We start from the raw sequence: 25,140 nt of genomic DNA, 5'->3' as shown, positions 1-25,140 counted from the left end.
TTAATCAATCAAATGGCTCTCTCTGCTGGATGACAATCTAAATATACTGTAATGAATTCAATTGCATTCAGCCCAAGTCATTCAACATGAAACATGCAAAGAAAATAAAACCAGTTTGCACTGTGATGAACTAAAGTCTATTTTTGAAAGAAATTGTGTATTCGAACAAGCTTCTGTGTGCCTGTCCCAGTTTTAACTAACTCTTCCACCTACAGTGGATACAATTGATTAAACCCTTCAGCTCCCTCACTGGTCTGCTTGTTTCTTTCCTCTCCCATTTCTCGATCATGTTGTCCCTTCATTGTGTTTCCTTCTCGCTCTCTCTGCCTTGCTCTGTTGTCTGGATTTATGTATTTTGGTCCCTATGGATAACCGTAGTTACGTTGTACGTAAGCACGTAATTTCTTGACTATGCCCCGGTATGAGGGTGCCAAGTTGCCTGGCAGAGGCTAATAAATTGTGTCATTCCTAAGAAATGTTTCCTCATTTCCCTCACCTGAAATAACGATATAAGATATAACACTGGACATTTCATTAATATTTTTTGTTTTCATATGCACACAGGTGCAGAGACCACAATCTCTCCCTGAATGCAGAGAAGACATTATAGACTTTATATGGAGTTGAAAGTAACACAATTTCAATTCTCTGTATGGTCAGCACATAGCAGTTTGGACAATAAAGCTGAGGCGTTACTGATCTCCCCATGCTGAAAACAACTTGTTTGTATGTTTACATGACAGTACCTGCAGCAGCTTTGTGAAAGATTGGGTGCAGAGTGGTGTGGGTCTCCTCCCTGCACTGACTGCAGCTGAAACTGCTGCGTGAAGCTGCTCTAAGACTGACCGCCTATGAGTGCTTTGGGGCGGAGGAGCTCACAGTTGTTGCTCGCTGAGGACAGTAACAGCAGAACGATACATGCTTTCATGTCAGTATTGTGCATTTCAGGTGCATTCACAGAAGTTGTGTCTTGATCACTTAATAAAGGTTTTTTTAAAGTATTTGTGCTTGTGGTACTACATGTAACGTGATGCCAAGAAAGAACCTGGCCTCAGAACAGGACAGGGAGCTGTTCCTATTGTTGTCCAGATGGTGGCGTTGAGTCGTGGAAGACATCACAGTGGAAAACTCCACCTCTGCCTTCCATCACGTCCTCAGTAACAAAATAAATTCCAGTGAGTGCGCGTCTTTCCTCACTGTCGAGAAAACAACTCAACAACAAACATGAGTGGACGTGGTAAAGGAGGAAAGGGACTCGGTAAGGGAGGCGCCAAGCGTCACCGTAAAGTCCTCCGTGATAACATCCAGGGAATCACCAAGCCCGCTATCCGCCGCCTGGCTCGCCGTGGCGGAGTGAAGCGTATCTCTGGTCTGATCTACGAGGAGACCCGCGGTGTGCTGAAGGTCTTCCTGGAGAACGTGATCCGTGACGCCGTCACCTACACCGAGCACGCCAAGAGGAAGACTGTGACCGCCATGGATGTGGTGTATGCTCTGAAGAGGCAGGGACGCACTCTGTACGGCTTCGGCGGTTAAACTGTGACAGATGCAACAAAACGAAACAAAGGTCCTTTTAAGGACCACACACTCTGTCAATGAAGAGCTGAATTCTACAATATGTATTGTGTATATATTACTATTTATATATGCCCCTGACTAACGCTTCTGTCGTTATCTCTGCCTTTATTACGTGTGTGTTTTTACAGTTATTCGCCTGTAAATATATTAACTTATGTTATATTGTTTGACTTCTTTATATTTTAAAACAATTACATATATACATATATATAATACATATATCTACTACAATTCAGTAGTTTGGGGTGACGGTGAAATAAAGATAACAAAGTAATCAGACATACAGTCACATTGTTTATGCGGTAAATGACTTTATATAATATATAAAGGTATAGAGTAACCCTTTTCCAGCAACCACCACTCCTGTGTTCTAATGATACATTGTGTTAGCTAATCGTGTTATGCTGATCAGAGAAGCTATAGAACTGGCCTGTGACCTGGTGAAATGTATATGTATATTCTGTGTTGACACATTGAACCACATACACCATAACCAATAGTGTCAACACCAGTTATAAACCTGTAATGATAATATCTGCAGCATTACTGAAAGGTGAAGTGAAATGAAATAAAACTGAGTCTGCGGTCTGTAGGTCTTTGCACTTTTGTTTGCAGCTTGACCTAAATGTTTCTTGTGTATTATTACTTGGATTGGAATTTTCAGTAGCCCACCCCTATGCGTACAGTGTCCGGAATTGTGTGCAATTAAACAACCACTGATAATTACAAGTTTAACAACTACCAGGTTTTTAACAACAGTGAGTAAGGATAAGCTCTTTGTGGATGTTGTGGTGGCTCTTAAAAGAACCTTTGTGTTTGCTGTGATCACAGCTCACTTCTTCTTGGGTGCTGCCTTCTTGGCTTTGGGCTTGGCTACCTTCTTTGCGGGGGCCTTCTTCTTGGCAGCGGGGGCCTTTTTGGGAGCCACCTTCTTGGGACTCTTGGCGGCCTTCTTGGGGCTTTTGGCGGGCTTCTTGGGACTCTTGGCCACTTTCTTGGCCGCTGCGGGCTTCTTGGCCTTCTTGGGGGACTTCTTAGCAGCTGCTGGTTTCTTGGCTGCCGCCTTCTTGGCCGCTGCGGGTTTCTTAGCGGCTGCGGGCTTCTTGGCTTTAGGTGCGGCTTTCTTTACGGGCTTGGCCTTGGTCTCAGCCTTCTTGTTCATCTTGAAAGAGCCGGAGGCCCCGGTCCCCTTGGTCTGGACCAGAGTCCCTTTAGCCACCAGGCTCTTGATGGCGATCTTGACGCGGGAATTGTTCTTCTCCACATCGTATCCTCCGGCAGCCAGAGCCTTCTTGAGGGCGGCTGTAGACACGCCGCTCCGCTCCTTGGAAGCGGCCACAGCTTTCACGATGAGCTCGCCGACGCTGGGGCCGGACTTCTTCGGCTTGGAGGCCTTCTTCTTGGGAGCTTTTGCCGGAGGAGCGACTGGAGCTGGAGCTTCTTCTGCCATGTTAAATCTGTTCGTGTTTGCAGCGCAACCAGAGTCAGAGTACAGTTATGGTGAAGTGAGCGCAGGAGGCGGTACTTGAACACAGCATGAGAACCGTGGAGACTCAATCCAAGCCTGCCTCCTCCGTGCAGGCTTAATGTTTCCACTTGTGTTTTCTGTGCGTGGATAAAAGAGTAAAAACGAGTGTGGGAGCAGCGCTGCATGCTGACAGTGGAGGAGGTGATAGCGGACAGTGTCTCTTCTTGTTCAGCTCATGTTCAGCTCTGATGATCGCTGCACTTTGTTGCTGGAGCCTCCAAAGCTCAGAGACTCGGCGCGCTGCGCAGCGCCTTTTCCCTCTTCTTCCTCTCATAAATGATCACAGATGTATCAGAGCTCCATCAAAAGCTGTTTTCCAGCTGAAACACATGTTAGTTTAGAGACTCAGGGGAAAAACAAACATCTACTGACCGTCACTTTGTCACAAAGTCACGTTGTTGTGGCAGCATCAAACACACTGTGATGACGCTGCAGACGGACTTCTATCGGAGCTGCTTGCTGTTGTATGCCGCCACTGTCTTCTAATAATGTTAGAGTGAACTTAAACTGACAGATGAATGACATGCGGTCACTTTAACTGTAAATGGAAACAATTTCATTACTGGATTTTTGCTAAATGTTGGAATACCCAGTCCTCCTGCACACTTTGCATCCTATAGCCTCGCCTCAGTTATTATTTTACTATATTACTGTATACAGTAAAATAATTCACTTCTTATCTTATCATAAGGCCATGTAACCACTGCGCATTCAAACGGCAGCGGAATCCACAAAAAAGTCCCTACAGTGAAAGAGAGTCGTGCGTAATTACGCACATTGTACAACAGCGCTGCCTCCATCCCGTGGAAGAAAAAGTGATCTGAGGACAAATTTAGAAATCACGCTGGTTTTATTTTAAAACAATAAGTTATCATAATGTATTTGTGTATACTGTTTTTGTCATTTGTTATTTTGTGACAATCGATTAAAACATAAGAGTGAGAACAGAGGACTCAACGCTGACAGTTTTGTGTTTTTTTATGGTGAATAATTATTGTAGTACTATATGTACTTTTTGGAGAACATTTTGTTATATTAATTTACTTTTTCATCCCACTCATTGAGTTTTTGTTAATGTTCTTTGGTGTTTACACGGCCGGAGAAGCCGAGCTTGCTACATACAACATCTGCCCCTTTGTTAGACGCACTCAGTAAAGGCTCCTGACATTCAGCCCTGCCTCCTGTCTGTTTGTACACTACATAGCGCAGAGTACCAGACACACCGGGTTACACATGTAAAGAAAAAAAAGAGAAACAAAGCAGCATTATATGGAATGACAGGCCATGTCAGACACTTCTATCTTGATGCACGTGTACTGTTTATTGACAGACAGAACTGTCGGTACCTAGGATTAATTTCGATTTAAAAAAAAAAATCACACTTGAAAGGTATTGTACAACCACCGACAGTAGACTGAGCTGGCTGACAGCACAGCTGTGTACAAGGCCTGCAGCAGACTCTACTAGAAAGCTGAGGTCCTTCAGCGTGTGCAGCAAGATGCTGGAGATCTTTGTGGCCACAGGCCAGGACTGTTTCTCTCTCTCCCGACAGATTTTGCGCAATCCTTTTATTATATAATTGCACATTTATATTTAATGTATCTATTTTCTGTAAATGTGTTTACAGCGAGGTATGTTTAGTATGCCGAGTGCGTGTATATTGCTACTGCAACAGCGAGGAATAATTAAGATCCTTCTATACTATACTTTTCCTATGGGCCTATGGGCATCAATACAACCACCCATAAAACAAGGTCCCTCTTAAAAACGGACTCGCTCTTTACGTGATGTGGGTGGCTCTTAAAAGAGCCGTTGGGTTGTTGTTCAAGCAGCAGCTGTTTACTTGGAGCTGGTGTACTTGGTGACGGCCTTGGTGCCCTCAGACACGGCGTGCTTAGCCAGCTCACCGGGCAGCAGCAGCCTGACCGCGGTCTGGATCTCCCTGGAAGTGATGGTGGAGCGCTTGTTGTAGTGAGCCAGACGAGAGGCCTCGGAGGCGATGCGCTCAAAGATGTCGTTCACAAAGGAGTTCATGATGCTCATGGCCTTGGAGGAGATACCGGTATCAGGGTGCACCTGCTTCAAGACTTTGTACACGTAGATGGCGTAGCTCTCCTTCCTGGTCTTTCTCTTCTTCTTGCCTCCTTTGCCGGCGGTCTTGGTCACGGCTTTCTTGGAGCCCTTCTTGGGCGCAGACTTGGCGGGTTCAGGCATGTTTATTATTCGGGATTTCTCAACAACGAATGAATGTGAGGGTCGACAACGACTTTTCTTATACAGACTGCATGCAAATACTTTTGTGCAGTCCCCTATCTGTGATTGGCTCAGCTTGTGACTGGTTGGATGTAGGGGGATGGGTGCGTTGCTCTGGCATCAGTTCTGCTGTAGTCAGGTTTCATTTTCCTCAGAAGAAGAAAACCTCTGCAAGAAGCAAAGGTTCTTTACTTTTACCACTAACGTATAATATTAAATCAGTTATCAAATATTTGTGTTTCATTTGGTTCATTGAGTTCTCCTTTTCTACTTTAGAAAAATGATGATTTATGCAGAAGGTGTTTGTGTGGACACGTCCTTGTCCAGTTCACTGGTATCATTCAGAATGCATTGTTCCATCAATGCTGTAAGTCATCCTGGTTCAAGAGAGAGGCCTTTAAAACAGCCAGAGGAAGACTCATTTCTGTTACAGTCATCCTTCACAGCAGTGTTACTGTATGACACTCAAAACCAGCCTGATGAAAACACAAGCTGGATGAACTCCTTCAACATACGTCTGCATATCATTTGTTATTAGCGGATTTATTCATGGTGTTATTGGTGTTTCTACTAGTAGTGGACAAGTGAGGCTTTGGATCTTGTTCCACACTGTCACGTGACTGCACAGCCGGCCACAGTACAGAAGATATGAATGTACCAGTATGAATGTACAGTGTCTGAGTGACTGTTACAGTTCAGAGTTCAGTAGTTTGATTGAGACAGGCAGGAATGACTTCCTGTGTCTCTCAGTGGTGCATCGTGGGAGTCGGAGTCTGTTGCTCAACGAGCTTCTGTAGCTGGTCAGCACAGTGTGGAGCGGATGAGAGGGACAGTCCAGTATAATCTTTATTTTGGAAAACATCCATTTTAGTGTTTCACTTCAAATCGCACTGCAGTGCAACTACAAATTGTTATATTCCTTTTTTCTAGGTCCTTGTGACTTATGACATAACCACTTCACTCGGGATCACAACCCTGTCATTGGGTTTGTTGTCTTGAACCGCGATTACTTAACCCAATTAAAAATCTGGAATGCAATCACATCTGCCATCTAGGGACTGCACACCCACTATTTTTAGGGGCCATTTACAGTCCTTTTAGGAGGAGTTATCTATATATTTAGATTTATAACACAAAATGCCTGGCTAAGTATAATGCTACAATATATTACTATGTACCATGTTAATAACACCTCTCTTTAACCCTTGTATGGTGTTCGGGTCTGTGGGACCTGTTTTCATTATTCATCAATGGAAAAATGATACAACCAATTATTATTTCAAGCTGAGATTCACTGGCCTTGGCTCTTGTAATGAACATATATCAAAACACATTTTCAATAACCACACACTGTATACCCCCCCCCCCTACACATTTATATTACATACAGGATGTTCAGGTCTACTGGACCCGGGGCATATAGAATCCCTCTGTCTTCTTTTACCTGTTGTTTGTATGTGTGTTTCTGCCTGTAAGTGTGTGTGTGTGTGTGTGTGTGTGTGAGAGAGAGAGAGAGAGAGATTTGATTCTGCCCCTGCCATTCGCGCACAAGGTTTGACATCGTAGACCTGTCTCACATTTGACCCTCTGTCCAGTCTTTATTTGCTCACTCTCTATCTGCAAATTTTAAGCAGGACACAATAACTATAGCTTTGATAGAACCGATCAAGATGGCTAAGATGGCGCTGTTCAGAGGGCCTTGCAATTGATTTTAGAAGTGAGAGAGGCTTTTAATGATGAAGAAGGGGAAGAGTTTCAGAATGTGAGGATCACATTTCTGAATATTCGATATCAACGTTAGGATCAGTAATTACTCGATACTAGCGTGATGAGATCGATATTTCTGTGGAAGTTTCTCTTCTGTACCTTCAGCAACTTTACTCGTATTTACTCGCGGTGCAAACAGCGCTCCTCTCTCAGTCTGCTCAGTGCGCAGGCACAACCACACCTCCCCCTTCTTCTCCACTCGGCCGGAGCAGACGGAGCTCCTGATTGGCTGTAAAGTGCAGCTAGCATCATGGAGATGGCAGAGAGGAAGAGGAGCGCTGTTTGGAGTTATTTCACAGCTCTGTGCATAGGCTTATATAAGTTATTGTGTGGAGGAGAAACAGGGACTTTTAACTGACAGCAAAACAAACTGAAGCTAAGATAAAACTAATTTTATTTGTTTGTTTGTGTTATCATTAGTCATATGAAAATGAATGCAGAGAATTAGGATCACCCTCTTTATGGGTCAGTGAGGTGGCTCTTAAAAGAGCAATGTGTTCAGCGGGGCTTCAAGTGAACTACTGAACTTGTAGAGTCAGTGCAGTAGAGCTCCTGAATGGAAATGACATAGACGACTGAGGATCTTCATCGACTTTGTGTTCAATGGGGCTGATATGTTGCACCTACAGACTGACGTGGTTACTGTATGTGTTCAGCTTGTGAGGTAAATGAGTTCAATTTCTAATTCATGTATATTTCAAATACAACAATAATTCAGTAAGTATGAAAAACCATGCTTCATTTGTACATTTGTTTTGATTAATTATCATTAATGTTGGATTATGTGCACTGAAGCTTTACCATGCTGGGCATTCAGTATAACATATGTTACACTGATCTAAGCTCTGACAGAGCTTACTGTAAACCTGTATGAATCCACGCACATGATATTATCTTGATGTTCTTCGGGAAAACAGACTGTTTTAACCAGCTCTCCTATTGTAATCTGACCTTTGAAAATAACACATGAGGATAATCAGTCAGGTTTATGTTTGTGAGTCTAAATAAATTTACAAAACTGCTCACCGCTTATGGTAACTTTAAACAAATGTATTATATTTTGACAACAAAAAGCATTAGAGGTCTTTAAATAAATGTATTGCTCAGTTGTGAATAAAGGGCTGAGCTCTATAGTCGAGTGTGAGGTGGCTCTTAAAAGAGCCGTTGTTGTTGTTTGTGGAGCCGCAGACACTTTAAGCTCTCTCTCCGCGGATGCGGCGGGCCAGCTGGATGTCTTTGGGCATGATGGTGACCCTCTTGGCGTGGATGGCGCACAGGTTAGTGTCCTCGAACAGGCCGACCAGGTAAGCCTCGCTGGCCTCCTGCAGAGCCATGACAGCGGAGCTCTGGAAGCGCAGGTCGGTCTTGAAGTCCTGAGCGATCTCTCTGACCAGGCGCTGGAAGGGCAGCTTGCGGATCAGCAGCTCGGTGGATTTCTGGTAGCGACGGATCTCTCTCAGAGCCACGGTACCGGGCCTGTAACGGTGAGGCTTCTTCACGCCACCAGTGGCTGGGGCGCTCTTACGGGCAGCCTTGGTGGCCAGCTGCTTTCTGGGGGCTTTGCCTCCGGTGGATTTACGGGCGGTCTGCTTGGTTCTGGCCATTTCTTCTTTCTCTGAGCAACAGAAAAATATGAAATGAAAGAGAAGACACGCGCCTCTTAAAGTGTGGGCCCGGCTGTGAAGCTGTGACGCTGCTTCAGACCTCCGCATCCTGATTGGTCAGCGGCTCCTCGTGGAGCTCGGCCCGCCTGGAGGAGCGGCCTCGCGCCTGAAGCTGCGCTGCTTATTGGAGAAAAGTCTGTTCAAAACGGCCGCTGAAATAAAGAGCGGCCCCCCTGCTGCTGCTCCGCTGAAACCAGTCCTCTGGTTGGTCTGTGAGGAATGGCCCCGCGCTCTTGTATATAAAGACGACTCTCAGCTTCCTCAGACACAGTTTCTCTGAGTTAAGACACCAGAAAACACAATCTGAAAATGAGTGGACGTGGAAAGACCGGTGGCAAAGCCAGAGCTAAGGCCAAGACCCGCTCCTCCCGTGCTGGGCTGCAGTTCCCCGTGGGTCGTGTCCACAGGCTGCTGCGTAAAGGTAACTATGGAGAGCGTGTGGGTGCCGGCGCTCCCGTCTACCTGGCGGCTGTGCTGGAGTACCTGACCGCTGAGATCCTGGAGCTGGCTGGAAACGCTGCCCGCGACAACAAGAAGACCCGTATCATCCCCCGTCACCTGCAGCTGGCTGTGCGCAACGACGAGGAGCTCAACAAGCTGCTGGGCGGAGTGACCATCGCTCAGGGCGGCGTGCTGCCCAACATCCAGGCCGTGCTGCTGCCCAAGAAGACCGAGAAGCCCGTCAAAGCCAAGTAAACACGGAGACCCCTTGACCCCACAAAGGCTCTTTTAAGAGCCACACACTCTCACGTAAAGAGCTGATGTCCTGGATTTTTACATTTTCAGTTGCTCCTAATGCTTAATAAAACCATATAAAGCATAATCACATTTCTGCCTTTTTAATTTCAGAAATTTAGAATTTTTTTTAGTGTTTACAATACATAAGATATAAGACCAAGATGACAGGCTATTGTGAAATATTTATGTATAATCTACACATGCTGACGCTGCAGACGGACTTCTATCGGAGCTGCTTCTCTCGCTGACCTGTTTGAATAAAGTCCATCACTGTTCTGTTAGTATCTCAGCTAATTATAATTTAAACAGGGGGGATCACTTTAAAATGAAGCAGAAGACTGTTTTATAAACAGTTTATTGTTGGTTAAATAATAGCTCTACTTCGGTTCCACACTTCAGACGCGTACTCATCGCAGCTGTTGTTAAATCCTCAGCGCGGTAGTAAATTGTTTCACGGGGACGTTTTTAATTGCTCACGCAGGGATCAGAGCACAGGTATTAGTGGATAGGGGTGGGCGAATCGATCTAAATATCGATAGTATCGATACCAACGTTAGGATCAGTAATTACTCGATACTGGCGTGATTAGATCGATATTTCTGTGGAAGTTCCTCTTCTATATCTTCAGCAACTTTACTCGCGGTGCAGACAGCGCTCCTCTCTCAGTCTGCTCAGTGCGCAGGCACACTCCGCCCCTCCACCTCCTTCTCCACTCGGCCGGAGCAGACGGAGCTCCTGATTGGCTGTAAAGTGCAGCTAGCGTGCTGGAGACAGCAGAGAGGAAGAGGAGCGCTGTTTGGAGTTATTTCACAGCGACAGACGTGAAGAAGAAACTGCTACTTGTGAGGTGTGCAGGAAAGCGACCTGCCACTGTGGAAACACAACTCATTTACACAAACATAAAGCAGCAGAGCCTAAAGACCTTGAGCTGCAGAGAAACAGAGGAAGGAGGAAGAGGCAGATCCCCGAACATGAACCAGAGACAGTGGTCACTGACAAAGGCTTTACTGCAAAACACTCATAAATATCCAGGTAGATGATTTAAAGAAGTGAAGGTTTAGATTCAGTAATCTGCAGCATGAATTAATATTGTCTTTCTGAGTGCAGTAATAAGACATGCAATTTTAGCAGAATGACTGAACTGTCATATCACCAGCTGAAATAAATCTTGTTTTTCTCAAATTCCAAAATATATCTAATAATGTAATTATATAAGTTTATATAATGATATGTATTTCAGTAAGATTAATATAGTTATGCTTTGGTGATAACTGTTGAAGGATCTTTATTCTTCATATTTAGGCTCCATGCAGATAGGTGTTAAACTTTTATAAAAGTATCTTAGTCATGCTGTTTCACCTACATGATTCACAAAGAGCCATGGCTGTCACAAGGAGCATCGCTGACATGATTGTGAAATTAACATTTCAAACAGTTCTGCACTTTTGTTTGCAGCTTGATTTACCTAACAAATGTTTCTTGTGTATTATTATTCTGCTATTCACGATAATCTATTTAAAGGCAAAAAAGAAGGCAAAAAAAATATTTATGATCATGAAATTTCAAAGTAAAAGTATCGGTATCGGTATTGATATCGGCGATACTGACCCTGTATTTACTTGGTATCGGATCGATACTGAAATCTTCAGTATCGCCCACCCCTATTAGTGGAGTTGTCGGTGAGAATGGACAGGGGACGTTCTGAAGCAGGAACGTGTGTAAAACTCTTCACACGGCTCTCAGCGCACATCGCGCACACACAAACAGGTTTTGGAGACTTTTGGAGACGCTAAACAGCAGCAGAAGCAGCGGTTAAAAGAGGTGAACAAACATGTTTGACAGGAGCAGGACGATGTTGCTACTGTTTGGTATTTCACGACTTTGCCCGTTTCCTCAAATATCTCCGCTTCATACATGTTCACCTGAACTGCTGCTTCTGCCGACGATTAGCAGCGAAATAGCGGCAAAACCTGTATGTGTGTGTGGCGCTGCGTGCGCTCCGTATGAGCAGTTCTGCACACTCGTTTGTCATGAAGTATGAAAAGTCCGGTCCAAACGGATCTTGCTCTTATTTCTGCCACCTCAGGAACACGAACAGATTTCTCTGTCCTCGTGGAGTATTTAACAGGCTTCTGTCACGTCACTCCGCCTCCTTCATCTGGTCTGCGTTCACTCGAAGCCACGAGTGAAGCTGAGTATAATTTAACTACCCCCCCCCCAATTATTTATAATTATTTTATTTAATTAACTTTTTATTTAAAAGTTAATCTTAATCTAAATACAAGATTACATGAAGAGATGACAATGTGAGAGAGTGTGAAATCCACCCAATGTTAGACATTTTTTATTATTCATAGTCATAAAAATGAATAATTAATTAATACGACAAACCTTGCCATGTTCTGCTCCAGTGTATTTTTGTGCACCTCTCCACTTCCTGCATGACCTTGTCCCCCTGTGTGTGGCTCTTGCTAGCAACAACCTACCGAGTTACATTGTACAGTTTTTGAACTAATGATAAAACATCATACTGTTTACCAACATACCAACAGCCTCTGTTGTTTTACTAACATATGCATTGGTGTTAACACTGAAAATAGCTGTTCCTCACTTTACGCCCCCCCCAAAATGTATCGGCAGATACTCAAAATCAAATGACTCGGACTCAGACTCAAAGGCAAAAAAACCTGATCGGGACATCCCTAGTTATAATAATATAAAAATACCATGATCTAGAATTTTGGTCAAACCGTCCAGCTCTAATCCCCGGGGATTTTTTTGTGCATAACAATGTTTCTCAGGTTCAGCACCATATGTATGCCTTGAGCAATTTCCCCATTGTGGGACTAATAAAGGTTTCCAATTTAAAATTTTATTGCACATTACTGGATACAGACCAATAAATGTAAAGTGTAGAGATGCAACTGGGTCATTAAAATGATTACACGTGTAAGTTTTTTTTTTATTTTTTTCATTTTTTTTCATTGGCGGCCTTTAGTCCAGTGTCGGGTTCATAAATTGGCCCTCAGCTATGAAAACTTTGAGAACCCCTGTTGTAGATGATTTTAAAGGAGCAAACTACATCATCAAGGTAATTTACAGTGTGATGTTCATCATGTCAGTGTACAAAATTTGGACTTACATATGACATCTAGTAAGGTTGTTAAACAGATTGTCTTCAGTCTACATGACTGAAAAGTTGTGTAGATGTGTAACTGTCCTCTCTGTTCCTGACAGGTTTACGTTGGAGGATTCAGTTACCTATACCTGAAAGTCTACCAGCACCTTGATGGAGTGTGTGAGGTGACAGATGTACAAGACCACAAAAAAGATGATACCATCATACCATTCTAATATACTAACAGCTCACGGGCACAGTGATGAATGTTGTGTTATTCCGAATGAATTGAATCCTTTAATATTCCTCTTAAATTGTGTGAAAGGCCTGGGTTCATTTCTGATCTGTTACACATACTGTATAATGTACTAATGCTCATCTTTGAAGGATTTGAAACGGAACAAGGAAAAGGTAATGAAAAATAACAACGACCTTAAGCAGATTAATACTTTCATATGCTTAAACATCTTACTTATTAACATTCACCTTTCAGAAGAAACAAGCATCACTCTGATTTGGATTATAGTGACACTTATACTCTGTACTTAACTGCATTTAATGTAACTTGATACCTCTGGCGCAAGAATTTCCTTCGGGATTAATAAAGTTTTATCTTTTATCTTATCTTGGAGCTTCTCAGTGCAGCAGCTGTCGGCCAGTCCGCCAGTGCGCACGAATGCATCGTGGTTTCCATGCCTACAGCAAGATGTTGTCAGGCAACCCGTGGGAACTGCCGTGGAGCGGGGACGCGCTCTCACAGGCAGGAGGAGCGATCAGGAGCTATCCCATAATAGGCCAGCGGCTGTGGGTCTGGCCGCTGAACGGGAGCGCCTAGAGAGACTGGGTCTCTCCCGCGAGGTTGTGGGAACTATCCAGGGTGCTAGAGCTGAGTCTACCAGAGCCTCTTACTCTGCTAAATGGTCTGCTTTCCAGCAGTGGTGCTTTGACAGGAGTGTGGATCCCACCAGCTGCCCTCTTCCTCTTGTGTTGTCTTTTCTCCAGCCGTTGCTGGACAGAGGTTTGGCCTTTAGTACAATTACGCGGCTGCGGTGTCTGCCTGTCATGAGGGTTTTGGTGACAGAACAGTTTTTAGCCATTCTTTAACAAAGCGATTTTGAAAGGAGACACAGGCCTGTGCCCCGCTCCTTTACTCCTCAGTGGGATTTGGCGTTAGTTTTACGCGCACTAACCGGAGCAGTTTCACTGGAATTTGCGTCTATTAAAACTGCTTTGTTGTTGGCTTTAACATCTGCAAAGAGAGTCTGTGATCAGTGGTGGTTCTACATTGAGAGACCCCCGTTAAATTAAACTAACATAAGGCATGTAAACTAGAGCACTACAATTGTACTGGCTCAAACATATGTCCTTGCTTATTCGGACAAAACAAAAATATTTCACTGTACTACAATAGGACTGCATTTTATACATAAATATAATTCTTTGTTAGTAATGATAGTGCTTTCAGATTTTAATAAGCAGCATAAAGGGTTGTAATTGTGTACCTGTGTGATGGTCCAGACTGTGGGCATCAAGTGAAGAGAGGCTGAATGGATGAAAAATATGGATGAAAAATATTTATTCCCCACATTTTACCCTGTATTTAACTGATAAACCAGCTGACAGTGAGCAGTACTCTTACTTTAGTTTGCCGTTAATCAGCCTGTCATTGATGGACGGACTTATGTTAGCAGACTGTAGCTACCCTGTTCGCTAACCGACGAGCCAGAGCACTGCATCATGGATGGACGTGCAGCATCAGACTCTCAGTCCAGCATCAGGCTACAGTCCTCTGTCTCTCTGCCTGCAGCTCTGCTGTCTGTCTGGTTTGGCCAACAAAAACTTCCGTGTTGTTTAACGATCTTAATGGTAAGACCTCTCACTCCTTCGCATCATTCACGCTGCTATACACAAACACGCAGTGACGCACACTATCAGGACAGAGTGAGATCTCTCTCCTTCACTCCCTGTCCGTTCCGTTTGGAGACCCAGAGGTGAGCTGTCCCCTGCGCCCCCTCCCCTCCTCTCACAGCTTCTCAGCATCAGGGGCGCCTGCAGCTGCAGAGGGCGCTAATTTGCCAATTCTCCACACAGAGATCCGTAATATAGAAAGCCGCCCGGTTTGTTCGTGCCCAAAACGTTGGTTACGTATTGTAACCCCAGATTCTATGAGTATAGGCGCAGCCCTTTAAGGCTATCGCTAGTGGGTTTCATCCCTTCGCGCGCATGCGCAGCACTGAAAGATTTAATCACCGCCCACCTATTACGTGGGCCTCACCTCGGTCTCACCTCGAGTATAAATTGGACTGAGACCGGACAATCGGCTCCCAAATAAAAAACGGCTTTTTCTTCAGCCAAAAATAGGAACCAGTGAGGCCCACAGCTTAAAGGGCTGCGCCTATACTCATAGAATCTGGGGTTACAATACGTAACCAACGTTCTATTTCGTATAGGCTTCGCCCTTTAAGGCTATCGCTAGTGGGTTAAAGGCGAAGCAGGATGTAGTCCATGCCTCACTGGGTCCGTACGGTACCACAAGCATAACCACACACCTGCCAGATCACTACACTGAAACAATAACACAGCAGTGTAGTCACACAATCACCATGTGCCGAAAAAACAGAGGAAGGAAGCACAGGGAGAGAGACGTGCCTCACCCGCCAACAGGCCGGGAGGAGGAACACAGCACAGCTCATTCTGACAAAAAACCCAGAACAGCGCGGGTCATGGATAACCCAGAAACATCCCGCAGATAAAAACGCACAAATGAACAGGGGGAGGACCAGGATGCTGCAGAGCAGATATCAGCCACTGTCATCCCTCTGTGCAAAGCCGCAGAGGATGAGATCCCCCTGGTGGAGTGTGCCCTGATCCTGTCTGGAGGGACAGCATCAGATGACAGATATGCCTGTGAGATCGCCTCACACAGCCAGTGTGACAGGCGCTGAGCAGACAAAGGAAGACCCAAAGACTGAACTCTGTAATGCACAAACAGACGCTGCGTGCGGCGCACAGCAGCTGTGCGCGCCACATAACAGGACAACGCGCGCACCGGACAGAGAAGATGAGATGTCCTCTCCTCATCAGAACTGTGAGGAGGAGGGAAAAAACCATCCAACGTTATCACCCTGGATCTGAAAGAGCTAGTGATGCTCTTAGGTATAAAAGTCGGATTAGGACGCAATACAGCTGAACTGCCATCCCCCTGAATCCTGAGGCAGGAGGGGGCCACAGAGAGGGCAGATAAATCACTGACTCTCTTTGCAGATGTTAAAGCCAACAACAAAGCAGCTTTAAGAGACACAAACTTCAGTGAAACTGTATCCAGGGGCTCAAAGGGCGCCCTGGTTAGTGCGCGTAAAACTAACGCCAAATCCCACTGGGGAGCAAAGGAGCGGGACACAGGCCTGTGTCTCCGCACTCCCTTCAAAAAACGCTTTGTTAAAGGATGGCTAAAAACTGTTCTGTCACCAAAACCCTCATGACAGGCAGACACCGCAGCCGCGTAGGCTTTAATTGTACTAAAAGCCAAGCCTCTGTCCAGCAACCGCTGGAGAAAAGACAACACAAGAGGCAGGGGGCAGCTGGTGGGATCCACACTCCTGTCAATGCACCACTGCTGGAAAGCAGACCATTTTGCAGAGTAAGAGGCTCTGGTAGACTCAGCTCTAGCACCCTGGATAGTCCCCACAACCTCGCGGGAGAGACCCAGTCTCTCTAGGCGCTCCCGTTCAGCGGCCAGACCCACAGCCGCTGGCCTATTATGGGATAGCTCCTGATCGCTCCTCCTGCCTGTGAGAGCGCGTCCCCGCGCCAGGGTAGTTCCCACGGACTGCCTGATAACATCTGCTGTAGGCAGGGAAACCACGACGCATTCGTGCGCACTGGCGCCACTAAAATGGCCGACAGCTGCTCCACTCTCACTCTGTCCAGAAACTGAGGGATAAGTGTGACTGGAGGAAACGCATATAGAAGCATCCTGGGCCACGGTCGATGCGCAAAAGCATCCACTCCCAGTGGAGGATTGTCCCGTGCGCTCAGAGAAAACCACAGAGCGCACAGCGCATTCTCGCGTCTGGAAAACAGATCCACTTGCGCTCTTCCGAACCTGCTCCAGATCTGCCCGGCCAGATCGGGATGGAGACTCCAATCCCCGGAACGAGGACCTCCCCTCGACATCACATCCGCTCCTTTGTTCAGTACACCTGGGACGTACACCGCTCTGATAGAGAGAAGGTGTGTGTGCGCCCAGCGCAGCAGCCGTCTGGCTATGTTTAACAACTGGGCGGAGCGCACTCCTCCCTGTCGATTTATGTATGCCGCTGCTGCTCTGTTGTCTGTGTGAATCAGAACATGCTGATTCTGCAGTACATGGGCGAAATGCTGGATCACTTTCCACACGGTGAGAAGCTCCAGCGCGTTTATGTGGAGTGACGGGCGCGCCGGCCACCGTCCTCCCACCACCTGAGACAGACACGTTCCTCCCCATCCTGACAGAGATGCGTCTGTGAACACTGAGATGTGTGACACTGCCCTTCCCAGAGGCACACCTTCCGACAGGACCTGTCGATTCCTCCAATAAGAAAGATCGGGACTTACGGAGGGAGGCACCGACACCATGCGTCTCCGTTGATGTACGGGATCGATGCGCAAACGGATGAACCATCTCTGCAGTCGTCTCATATGAAGCAGTCCCAGAGGAACTACGGCATGACCCGCTGACATCATGCCCAACAGCTGCATGATGGAGAGCGCTGTCACAACGCTGCCAGGTGACACACGATGGAGAAGCGCCGTCAGCGCCTCCGCTCTCTGCTGTGAGAGCCGCGCTCTCATCACGGCTGTGTTCAGCTCCACCCCCAGATAAATCACCGTCTGAGCAGGGACTGGGGAACTCTTTTCCCAGTTTATCATAAACCCCAGGTTCGACAGGTGGCTCACTAGCCGCTCTGTGTGTGACGCAGCTTCCTCTCTGGACCGAGCCAGCAGCAGCAGGTCGTCCAGGTAAAACAGCACTCTCATCCCTGACATATGTAGCGGCCGCAGCGCCGCCTCCACACACTTTGAAAAAGTCCGGGGAGCCAGAGAATAGCCGAACGGAAGGCGATTGTACTCGTACTGGATCCCCAGAAAAGAGAAACGCAGGTATCTCCTGTGTTTTGGAACAACGGGGACGTGGAAATACGCGTCTTTTAGGTCTATGGATGTGAGCCAATCTCCCTGACGCACACATTCCAGCACCTGATTCACAGTCAGCATGTGAAACGGTCTTTTCATTATTGATTGGTTGAAGTAAGACAGATCGAGAATGGGCCTCATTCCCCCTGTCTTCTTCGGAACCAGGAAATAACGGGAGTAAAACCCCTGATTTTCCTGTCCCCGCGGAACCCTGGAAATCGCCCGCTTCACCAGCAGCTCTTCCAGTTCCGCCTGGAGAGCCTGACGCTGGCCTGGGGAGGAGAGAACTGTCTCCAGAATGCCGTTGAAGGGCGGAGGTGTTGTGGCGAACTGTAGAGTGTAACCTCTGCTGATCAGCCTGTCCATCCATCTGTCCAGGGAACATACGCGCCGCCACTCTGAGTAACGCTCTGAAAGCGGGCGTACACCTGTCTGACACTCCGCCGCTACTACGGAGACGCCCCTTGTCTGAGCCCCTGCCGCCGTTGCCATGGCAACCCATGGGGGGCTCCGATCGAAAGGGCAAGTCATGTGTCTGTGGGATAGACGCAGCGCACGCTGCCATCCCCGAGAGATGTGGAGCGGCGTCAGAAAAGTCATTTATGTGCCGCTGTGCTGACAGACAGGGCTTATGACACAGAGAGGGAGACTCATCCCCGCTCACTGGTAAGTGAGGAGGAGAGAGACTGTGCAAAGCTGAGAGCGTCTGTGTGTGTGACGGCTCATCAGAGAGAGGCACAGGTGAAGACAGAGAGACGTGCTGCTTGTGTGATATGAGCTCCTGCTGTATCGTAACCGAAAGGTTAGAGACTGCAGGCTCACACTGTGTGGGAGACATGTGTGCGACAGCCTGAGCTGTAGGATTGCTCTCAACAGGATGTACGTGTTTTATTTCAAAACGGGGAGAAACACTCCCAACATCCTTACAAACAATATCACACATATCCCCCCCGCACCGTCACTGTTTCTTGGGCTGCTTCCTGGGAGGCTGCAGAGGAGGGTTAGACCAAGTGCATGCCGGCCGCCGCTGTCTGTTGCCTCGGGGTGCCGCCGCGGGCACCGGGTGAGACGGCGGTGGAGCACTGAAAGAAGCAGGTAGTGGTTGCTGTGGCTGAGACGCAGCCGTCATAGGTACTGGGGGGCGTCTCTGCCTGGGGCGCGGGTCCCGGCGGTCCCGCCAGTGACCAGAGGAGCGCTGGGCTCGAGCAACATGCTTCTTAATTTTCTCTGCGTCCTCAGAAGCTTTCTGCATGTGATCCACCAACACTTGGAGGTGAGGACCGAACAGCCCGTCCGAGCTGATGGGACACTCCAATAACTCCTTCTTCACAGCATCGGGAATGGAGGATGACAGGTGCAGCCACATATTCCTCTGAATCAGCTGTTGCCACACTGCGATCCGGGCCGCGCAGACAGCAGTTGATGCACACAGATTCAGGATGGCGCTGGCAAGGTTGCCGAGCTCCAAGGCTTGCTCAGAAAGGTGATCGGAATCCTCCGTCAGCTTAGTGATAGCAAACGCCAGGAGAGAAATGTTGTTGGCTGCCGCTTTAATCTGAAAAGCACACTGATGAGAACGGTCAGTGAAACGTGCGATCAGCTGATCTCTGCCGGAGGGCAGGGCTGGCCGGCGTCCGCTCAGCACGTTGGCCCTGACTCCAAACAGAGATGTGAGGCTGGGGTCGAGGGGAGGGACGGGAGGAAAACCAGAGGCGGTGAGCCCATCTACCTTGGTGATGGGAGAATAGGTAGAGACCGGCGCCTTTATTTTCCCAGGTTCTGCCGCTGCCCCCGACAGATACGGCACAATAGCAGGAAAACGTGGCCAGACAGGGTCCCGTCTAGCCGCGTGTACTGAAGCATAACGCCCTCCCATCTCGTCCCGAGGAATTACTTCCTCGGCCGACGGCACCGTCAGGTTCCTGAGCGCTGCCGCACGCTGAATCATTTGAGGAAGATCCCTGACGAGAGCGCCTATTGCCGGCAAGGGAGAAAGGATTAAAGCGGGGACCTCGGGGACTCCCGAGTGAACCCCAGGCATCTCCTTATCATCATCATCCAGCCCCTCCATCCGGAGAGGGGGATCGACCTGAGGAGAATGTGGTGAAGGTGGGGCAGAGTCGTCCGACTCCGACCCTTCTGCAAAAAGAGCAATAGCGTCCTCTAACGGGTAGTCATCTGCCACGGGAAAAGTTGCGTCCGCTGCAGCGGTGAAAGCATCTGCTCTCCGCCGCCTCTCGTCCTCGGGAAGGAGCTTGCAATAGGGGCACGCTGCCAGTGGAGTTAGCGCCAGGCCGGCGTGCTCCGGGCCAAGGCAGGATTCGCAACGGGCATGCAGATCAAAGCTCATGATGAAGCCGATCTGGCACACCGGGCAGATCCTGATGCCATCCGAGGACTTAGCGGACTCTCTTGCTCGTTCTTGCTCGCTATTGCTCGTCATTGCTAGCTCTTAGCTCGCTCTTAGCTTGCTCTTAGTGCTGCAGCTTACGCTGAAGAAAAATGGGAGCCGATTGTCCGGTCTCAGTCCAATTTATACTCGAGGTGAGACCGAGGTGAGGCCCACGTAATAGGTGGGCGGTGATTAAATCTTTCAGTGCTGCGCATGCGCGCGAAGGGATGAAACCCACTAGCGATAGCCTTAAAGGGCGAAGCCTATACGAAATAGAACCGCCACTGTGCATGATTTATCTGCCCTCTCTGTGGCCCCCTCCTGCCTCAAGCTGGATCCATACTCCGCGAGACAAAGACATTTTCCCCCCCTGCAGACGTTACGCCCACAAAATGACGTCATTTTTTGTCTCTGACCGCCCGCTGATCCGCACTCCTGTGCACAGGGTCCGGGCCGAACTTTGTCTTTCAAGGCTGTGCGGCAACCATGCTGTGATTGGTCGGAATTTATTGTGGGCGTGATGAAAGTGGAGAAGCGCAAGAGCCTCTCCAGGTATATAGGTAGGTGTGTAAACAGCACTGATTCAACAGATTTAGATAAGACCATACTGGTTTTGCATGATGAGCAATAAAAGAAAGAAAGAAAGGCAAGTCAGGGTGATTTGTCACCAATAACTCCAGACAGCCGTTCACACATACCAGATGGTGACTGTTATTACCATTCTATATACTCCTACATACCCGGGCATAATAGGCTCGTTAACAATGTCTGTATATCTTTGCTATTGTTACTTTTAATGTCGCATCTTCACAGCTCATCACCGGACAGTTTGAAGTATCGCAGGCACATTGGAACACAGTAGATGTGCAAATGTGGTCATAAAGGCACAAACACTGAATCTTTGCTATTGTTACTTTTAATGTCGCATTTTCACAACTCATCGCCGGACATCTCACGCTGTTGCAGGCACCCTCTCTGTGTAATGCCCTCTTGCCATGGCACAAGTCCTTGTGGTGTGTTAAAAAACTCAGTAAAGTCTTTCCTTATAGTTTAGTGGGCTCGCGGAGTATGGTACCTCAGTGCGGAAAAGACCTTTTTTTTTGTATCTCTTACCACCCGTGGAGCGCGTTCTCCGCTGTTTGTCTCGCGGAGTATGGAACCAGCTTCAGGATTCAGGGGGATGGCAGTTCAGCTGTGTTGCGTCCTAATCCGACTTTTATACCTAAGAGCATCACTAGCTTTTTCAGGTCCAGGGTGATAACGTTGGATGTTTTTTCCCTCCTCCTCACAGCTCTGATAAGGAGAGGGAGGACATCTCATCTTTTCTGTCCGGTGCGCGCGTTGTCCTGTTATGTTGCGCGCACAGCTGCTGTGCGCCGCACGCAGCGTCTGTTGGTGCATTACAAAGTTCAGTCTTTGGGTTCTATTTCGTATAGCGATAGCCTTAAAGGGCTGCGCCTATACTCATAGAATCTGGGGTTACAATACGTAACCAACGTTTTCCCTTGTCTGCTCAGCGCCTGTCACACTGGCTGTGTGAAGCAATCTCACAGGCTTATCTTTCATCTGACGCTGTCCCTCCAGACAGGATCAGGGCACACTTCACCAGGGGGATCTCATTCTCCGCGGCTTTGCACAGTGGCTGATATCTACTCTGCAGCATCCTGGTCCTCCCCCTGTTCATTTGTGCGTTTTTATCCGCGGGATGTTTCTGGGTTATCCATGACCCGCGCTGTTCTGGGTTTTTTGTCAGAATGAGCTGTGCTGTGTTCCTCCTCCCGGCCTGTTGGCGGGTGGGGCACGTCTCTCTCCCTGTGCTTCCTTCCTCTGTTTTTTCGGCACATGGTGATTGTGTGACTACAGTGCTGTGTTATTGTTTTTAGTGTAGTGATCTGGCAGGTGTGTGGTTATGCTTGTGGTACCGTACAGACCCAGTTAGGCATGGACTACATCCTGCTTCGCCTTTTAACCCACTAGCGATAGCGTTAAAGGGCGAAGCCTATACGAAATAGAACGTTGGTTACGTATTGTAACCACAGATTCTATGAGTATAGGCGCAGCCACATGTGTCCTCCACAGTGATTTCTTCTCTTGTTTTTATTAAACTCATGAACAAAACACGGATCCAACAAAACCAAAAAATAACTTGCTGCTTGCCAGCTCCACAAAAATGTAACGTAAACTTAACTTGGCTTGTCCTCCACTTTCTCACATTCACCTCACGGTATCACATCCCATCACACGGTCAGAAAACCGTGCGCTCCTCTCGGCTCCTCTAGCCACACTACTTCTCCTACCTGAATCTTCTCAACTCCTACGCCATCCACCCCTCCTTCCTCTCGTTAACCTACACGCCCTATTTTCTTCTGACCATGTAACTAATAACAATCGTATAAATTTGACTAAATTATAATCATGCACATTGCTTACTTCTTACTTTAATAATTACTAGTATTAAATGTCAATGTCAAATCACATTACCATAAACTGGTTCATACGGCTCCTACATTCATCATCAAAAGCCTCTCTCACTTCTAACATCAATTGCAAGGCCTTCTGAACAGCGCCATCTTGGCCACCTTGATCAGTTCTATCAAAGCTATAGTTATTGTGTCCTGCTTAAAATTTGCAGATAGAGAATGAGCAAATAAAGACTGTGAGACAGGTCGACGATGTCAAAACCTTGTGCACGAATGGCAGGGGCAGAATAAAATCTCTCTCTCATACACACACACTTACAGACAGAAACACACATACAAACAACAGGTAAAAGAAGACAGAGGGAGGTACAGGACCTACAATTTCACACTTTTATATGCCCCGGGTCCAGTAGACCCGAACATCCTGTGTGTAATATAAATGTGTAGGGTACAGTGAGTGGTTATTGAAAATGTGTTTTGATATATGATCATCACAGTAAATGAGCCAAGGCCAGTGAATCTCAGCTTGAAATAATAATTGGTGGCCCCTAGTGGGTGTGCAGTCCCTAGATGGTTTGTATGTCATAAGTCACAAGGACCTAGAAAAAGGGAATATGACAATTTTTAGTTGCACTGCAGTGCGATTTGAAGTGAAACACTAAAATGGATGAGTTCCAAGATAAAGACTATACTGGACTGTCCCTCTCATCCGCTCCACACTGTGCTGACCAGCTACAGAAGCTCGTTCAGCAACAGACTCCGACTCCCATGATGCACCACTGAGAGACACAGGAAGTCATTCCTCCCTGTCTCAATCAAACTACTGAACTCTGAACTGTAACAGTCACTCAGACACTGTACATTCATATCTTCTGTACTGTGGCCGGCTGTGCAGTCACGTGACAGTGTGGAAAAAGATCCAAAGCCTCACTCGTCCACTACTAGTAGAAACACCAATAACACCATGAATAAATCCGCTAATAACAAATGATATGCAGACGTATGTTGAAGGAGTTCATCCAGCTTGTGTTTTCATCAGGCTGGTTTTGAGTGTCATACAGTAACACTGCTGTGAAGGATGACTGTAACAGAAATGAGTCTTCCTCTGGCTGTGTTAAAGGCCTCTCTCTTGAACCAGGATGACTTACAGCATTGATGGAACAATGCATTCTGAATGATACCAGTGAACTGGACAAGGACGTGTCCACACAAACACCTTCTGCATAAATCATCATTTTCTAAAGTAGAAAAGGAGAAACACAAATATTTGATAACTGATTTAATATTATACGTTAGTGGTAAAAGTAAAGAACCTTTGCTTCTTGCAGAGGTTTTCTTCTTCTGAGGAAAATGAAACCTGACTACAACAGAACGTTGGTTACGTATTATAACCCCAGATTCTATGAGTATAGGCGCAGCCCTTTAAGGCTATCGCTAGTGGGTTTCATCCCTTCGCGCGCATGCGCAGCACTGAAAGATTTAATCACCGCCCACCTATTACGTGGGCCTCACCTCGGTCTCACCTCGAGTATAAATTGGGCTGAGACCGGACAATCGGCTCCCAAATAAAAAACGGCTTTTTCTTCAGCCAAAAATAGGAACCAGTGAGGCCCACAGCTTAAAGGGCTGCGCCTATACTCATAGAATCTGGGGTTACAATACGTAACCAACGTTCTATTTCGTATAGGCTTCGCCCTTTAAGGCTATCGCTAGTGGGTTAAAGGCGAAGCAGGATGTAGTCCATGCCTCACTGGGTCCGTACGGTACCACAAGCATAACCACATACCTGCCAGATCACTACACTGAAAACAATAACACAGCAGTGTATTCACACAATCACCATGTGCCAAAAAAACAGGAAGGAAGCACAGGGAGAGAGACGTGCCCCACCCGCCAACAGGCCGGGAGGAGGAACACAGCACAGCTCATTCTGACAAAAAACCCAGAACAGCGCGGGTCATGGATAACCCAGAAACATCCCGCAGATAAAAACGCACAAATGAACAGGGGGAGGACCAGGATGCTGCAGAGCAGATATCAGCCACTGTCATCCCTCTGTGCAAAGCCGCAGAGGATGAGATCCCCCTGGTGGAGTGTGCCCTGATCCTGTCTGGAGGGACAGCATCAGATGACAGATATGCCTGTGAGATCGCCTCACACAGCCAGTGTGATAGGCGCTGAGCAGACAAAGGAAGACCCAAAGACTGAACTCTGTAATGCACAAACAGACGCTGCGTGCGGCGCACAGCAGCTGTGCGCGCCACATAACAGGACAACGCGCGCACCGGACAGAGAAGATGAGATGTCCTCCCTCTCCTTATCAGAGCTGTGAGGAGGAGGGAAAAAAACATCCAACGTTATCACCCTGGACCAGCTGAACTGCCATCCCCTGAATCCTGAGGCAGGAGGGGGCCACAGAGAGGGCAGATAAATCACTGACTCTCTTTGCAGATGTTAAAGCCAACAACAAAGCAGCTTTAAGAGACACAAACTTCAGTGAAACTGTA

The 25,140-nt window shown here is 47.2% G+C and overlaps 5 protein-coding genes across 5 annotated transcripts; 2 read left to right on the top strand and 3 right to left on the bottom strand.

Moving 5' to 3' along the window:
* The first annotated feature begins 1,191 nt into the window (after window positions 1-1,191).
* Window positions 1,192-1,647, top strand: LOC114427782 (histone H4). Its single transcript, XM_028395999.1, has one exon. The coding sequence runs from the start codon at window positions 1,225-1,227 to the stop codon at window positions 1,534-1,536; it is 312 nt and encodes a 103-aa protein (XP_028251800.1). The 5' UTR covers window positions 1,192-1,224; the 3' UTR covers window positions 1,537-1,647.
* Window positions 1,648-2,162: 515 nt separating this feature from the next.
* Window positions 2,163-3,057, bottom strand: LOC114427383 (histone H1-like). Its single transcript, XM_028395421.1, has one exon. It carries the CDS (start codon window positions 3,026-3,028, stop codon window positions 2,411-2,413), a length of 618 nt encoding a protein of 205 aa, XP_028251222.1. The 5' UTR covers window positions 3,029-3,057; the 3' UTR covers window positions 2,163-2,410.
* A 1,870-nt stretch (window positions 3,058-4,927) lies between these two features.
* Window positions 4,928-5,322, bottom strand: LOC114427434 (histone H2B 1/2). Its single transcript, XM_028395501.1, has one exon. It carries the CDS (start codon window positions 5,318-5,320, stop codon window positions 4,946-4,948), a length of 375 nt encoding a protein of 124 aa, XP_028251302.1. The 5' UTR covers window positions 5,321-5,322; the 3' UTR covers window positions 4,928-4,945.
* Window positions 5,323-8,319: 2,997 nt separating this feature from the next.
* Window positions 8,320-8,736, bottom strand: LOC114426995 (histone H3). The gene has a single exon (XM_028394668.1). The coding sequence runs from the start codon at window positions 8,728-8,730 to the stop codon at window positions 8,320-8,322; it is 411 nt and encodes a 136-aa protein (XP_028250469.1). The 5' UTR covers window positions 8,731-8,736.
* Window positions 8,737-9,080: 344 nt separating this feature from the next.
* Window positions 9,081-9,493, top strand: LOC114426989 (histone H2A). The gene has a single exon (XM_028394662.1). The coding sequence runs from the start codon at window positions 9,100-9,102 to the stop codon at window positions 9,484-9,486; it is 387 nt and encodes a 128-aa protein (XP_028250463.1). The 5' UTR covers window positions 9,081-9,099; the 3' UTR covers window positions 9,487-9,493.
* The last annotated feature ends 15,647 nt before the right edge of the window (window positions 9,494-25,140 follow it).

This window comes from Parambassis ranga, chromosome 22, assembly GCF_900634625.1.
Source record: "Parambassis ranga chromosome 22, fParRan2.1, whole genome shotgun sequence".
In the NCBI taxonomy this organism is placed as follows: Eukaryota; Metazoa; Chordata; class Actinopteri; family Ambassidae; genus Parambassis; species Parambassis ranga.
This window is presented reverse-complemented; position numbering and strand designations above follow the sequence as displayed.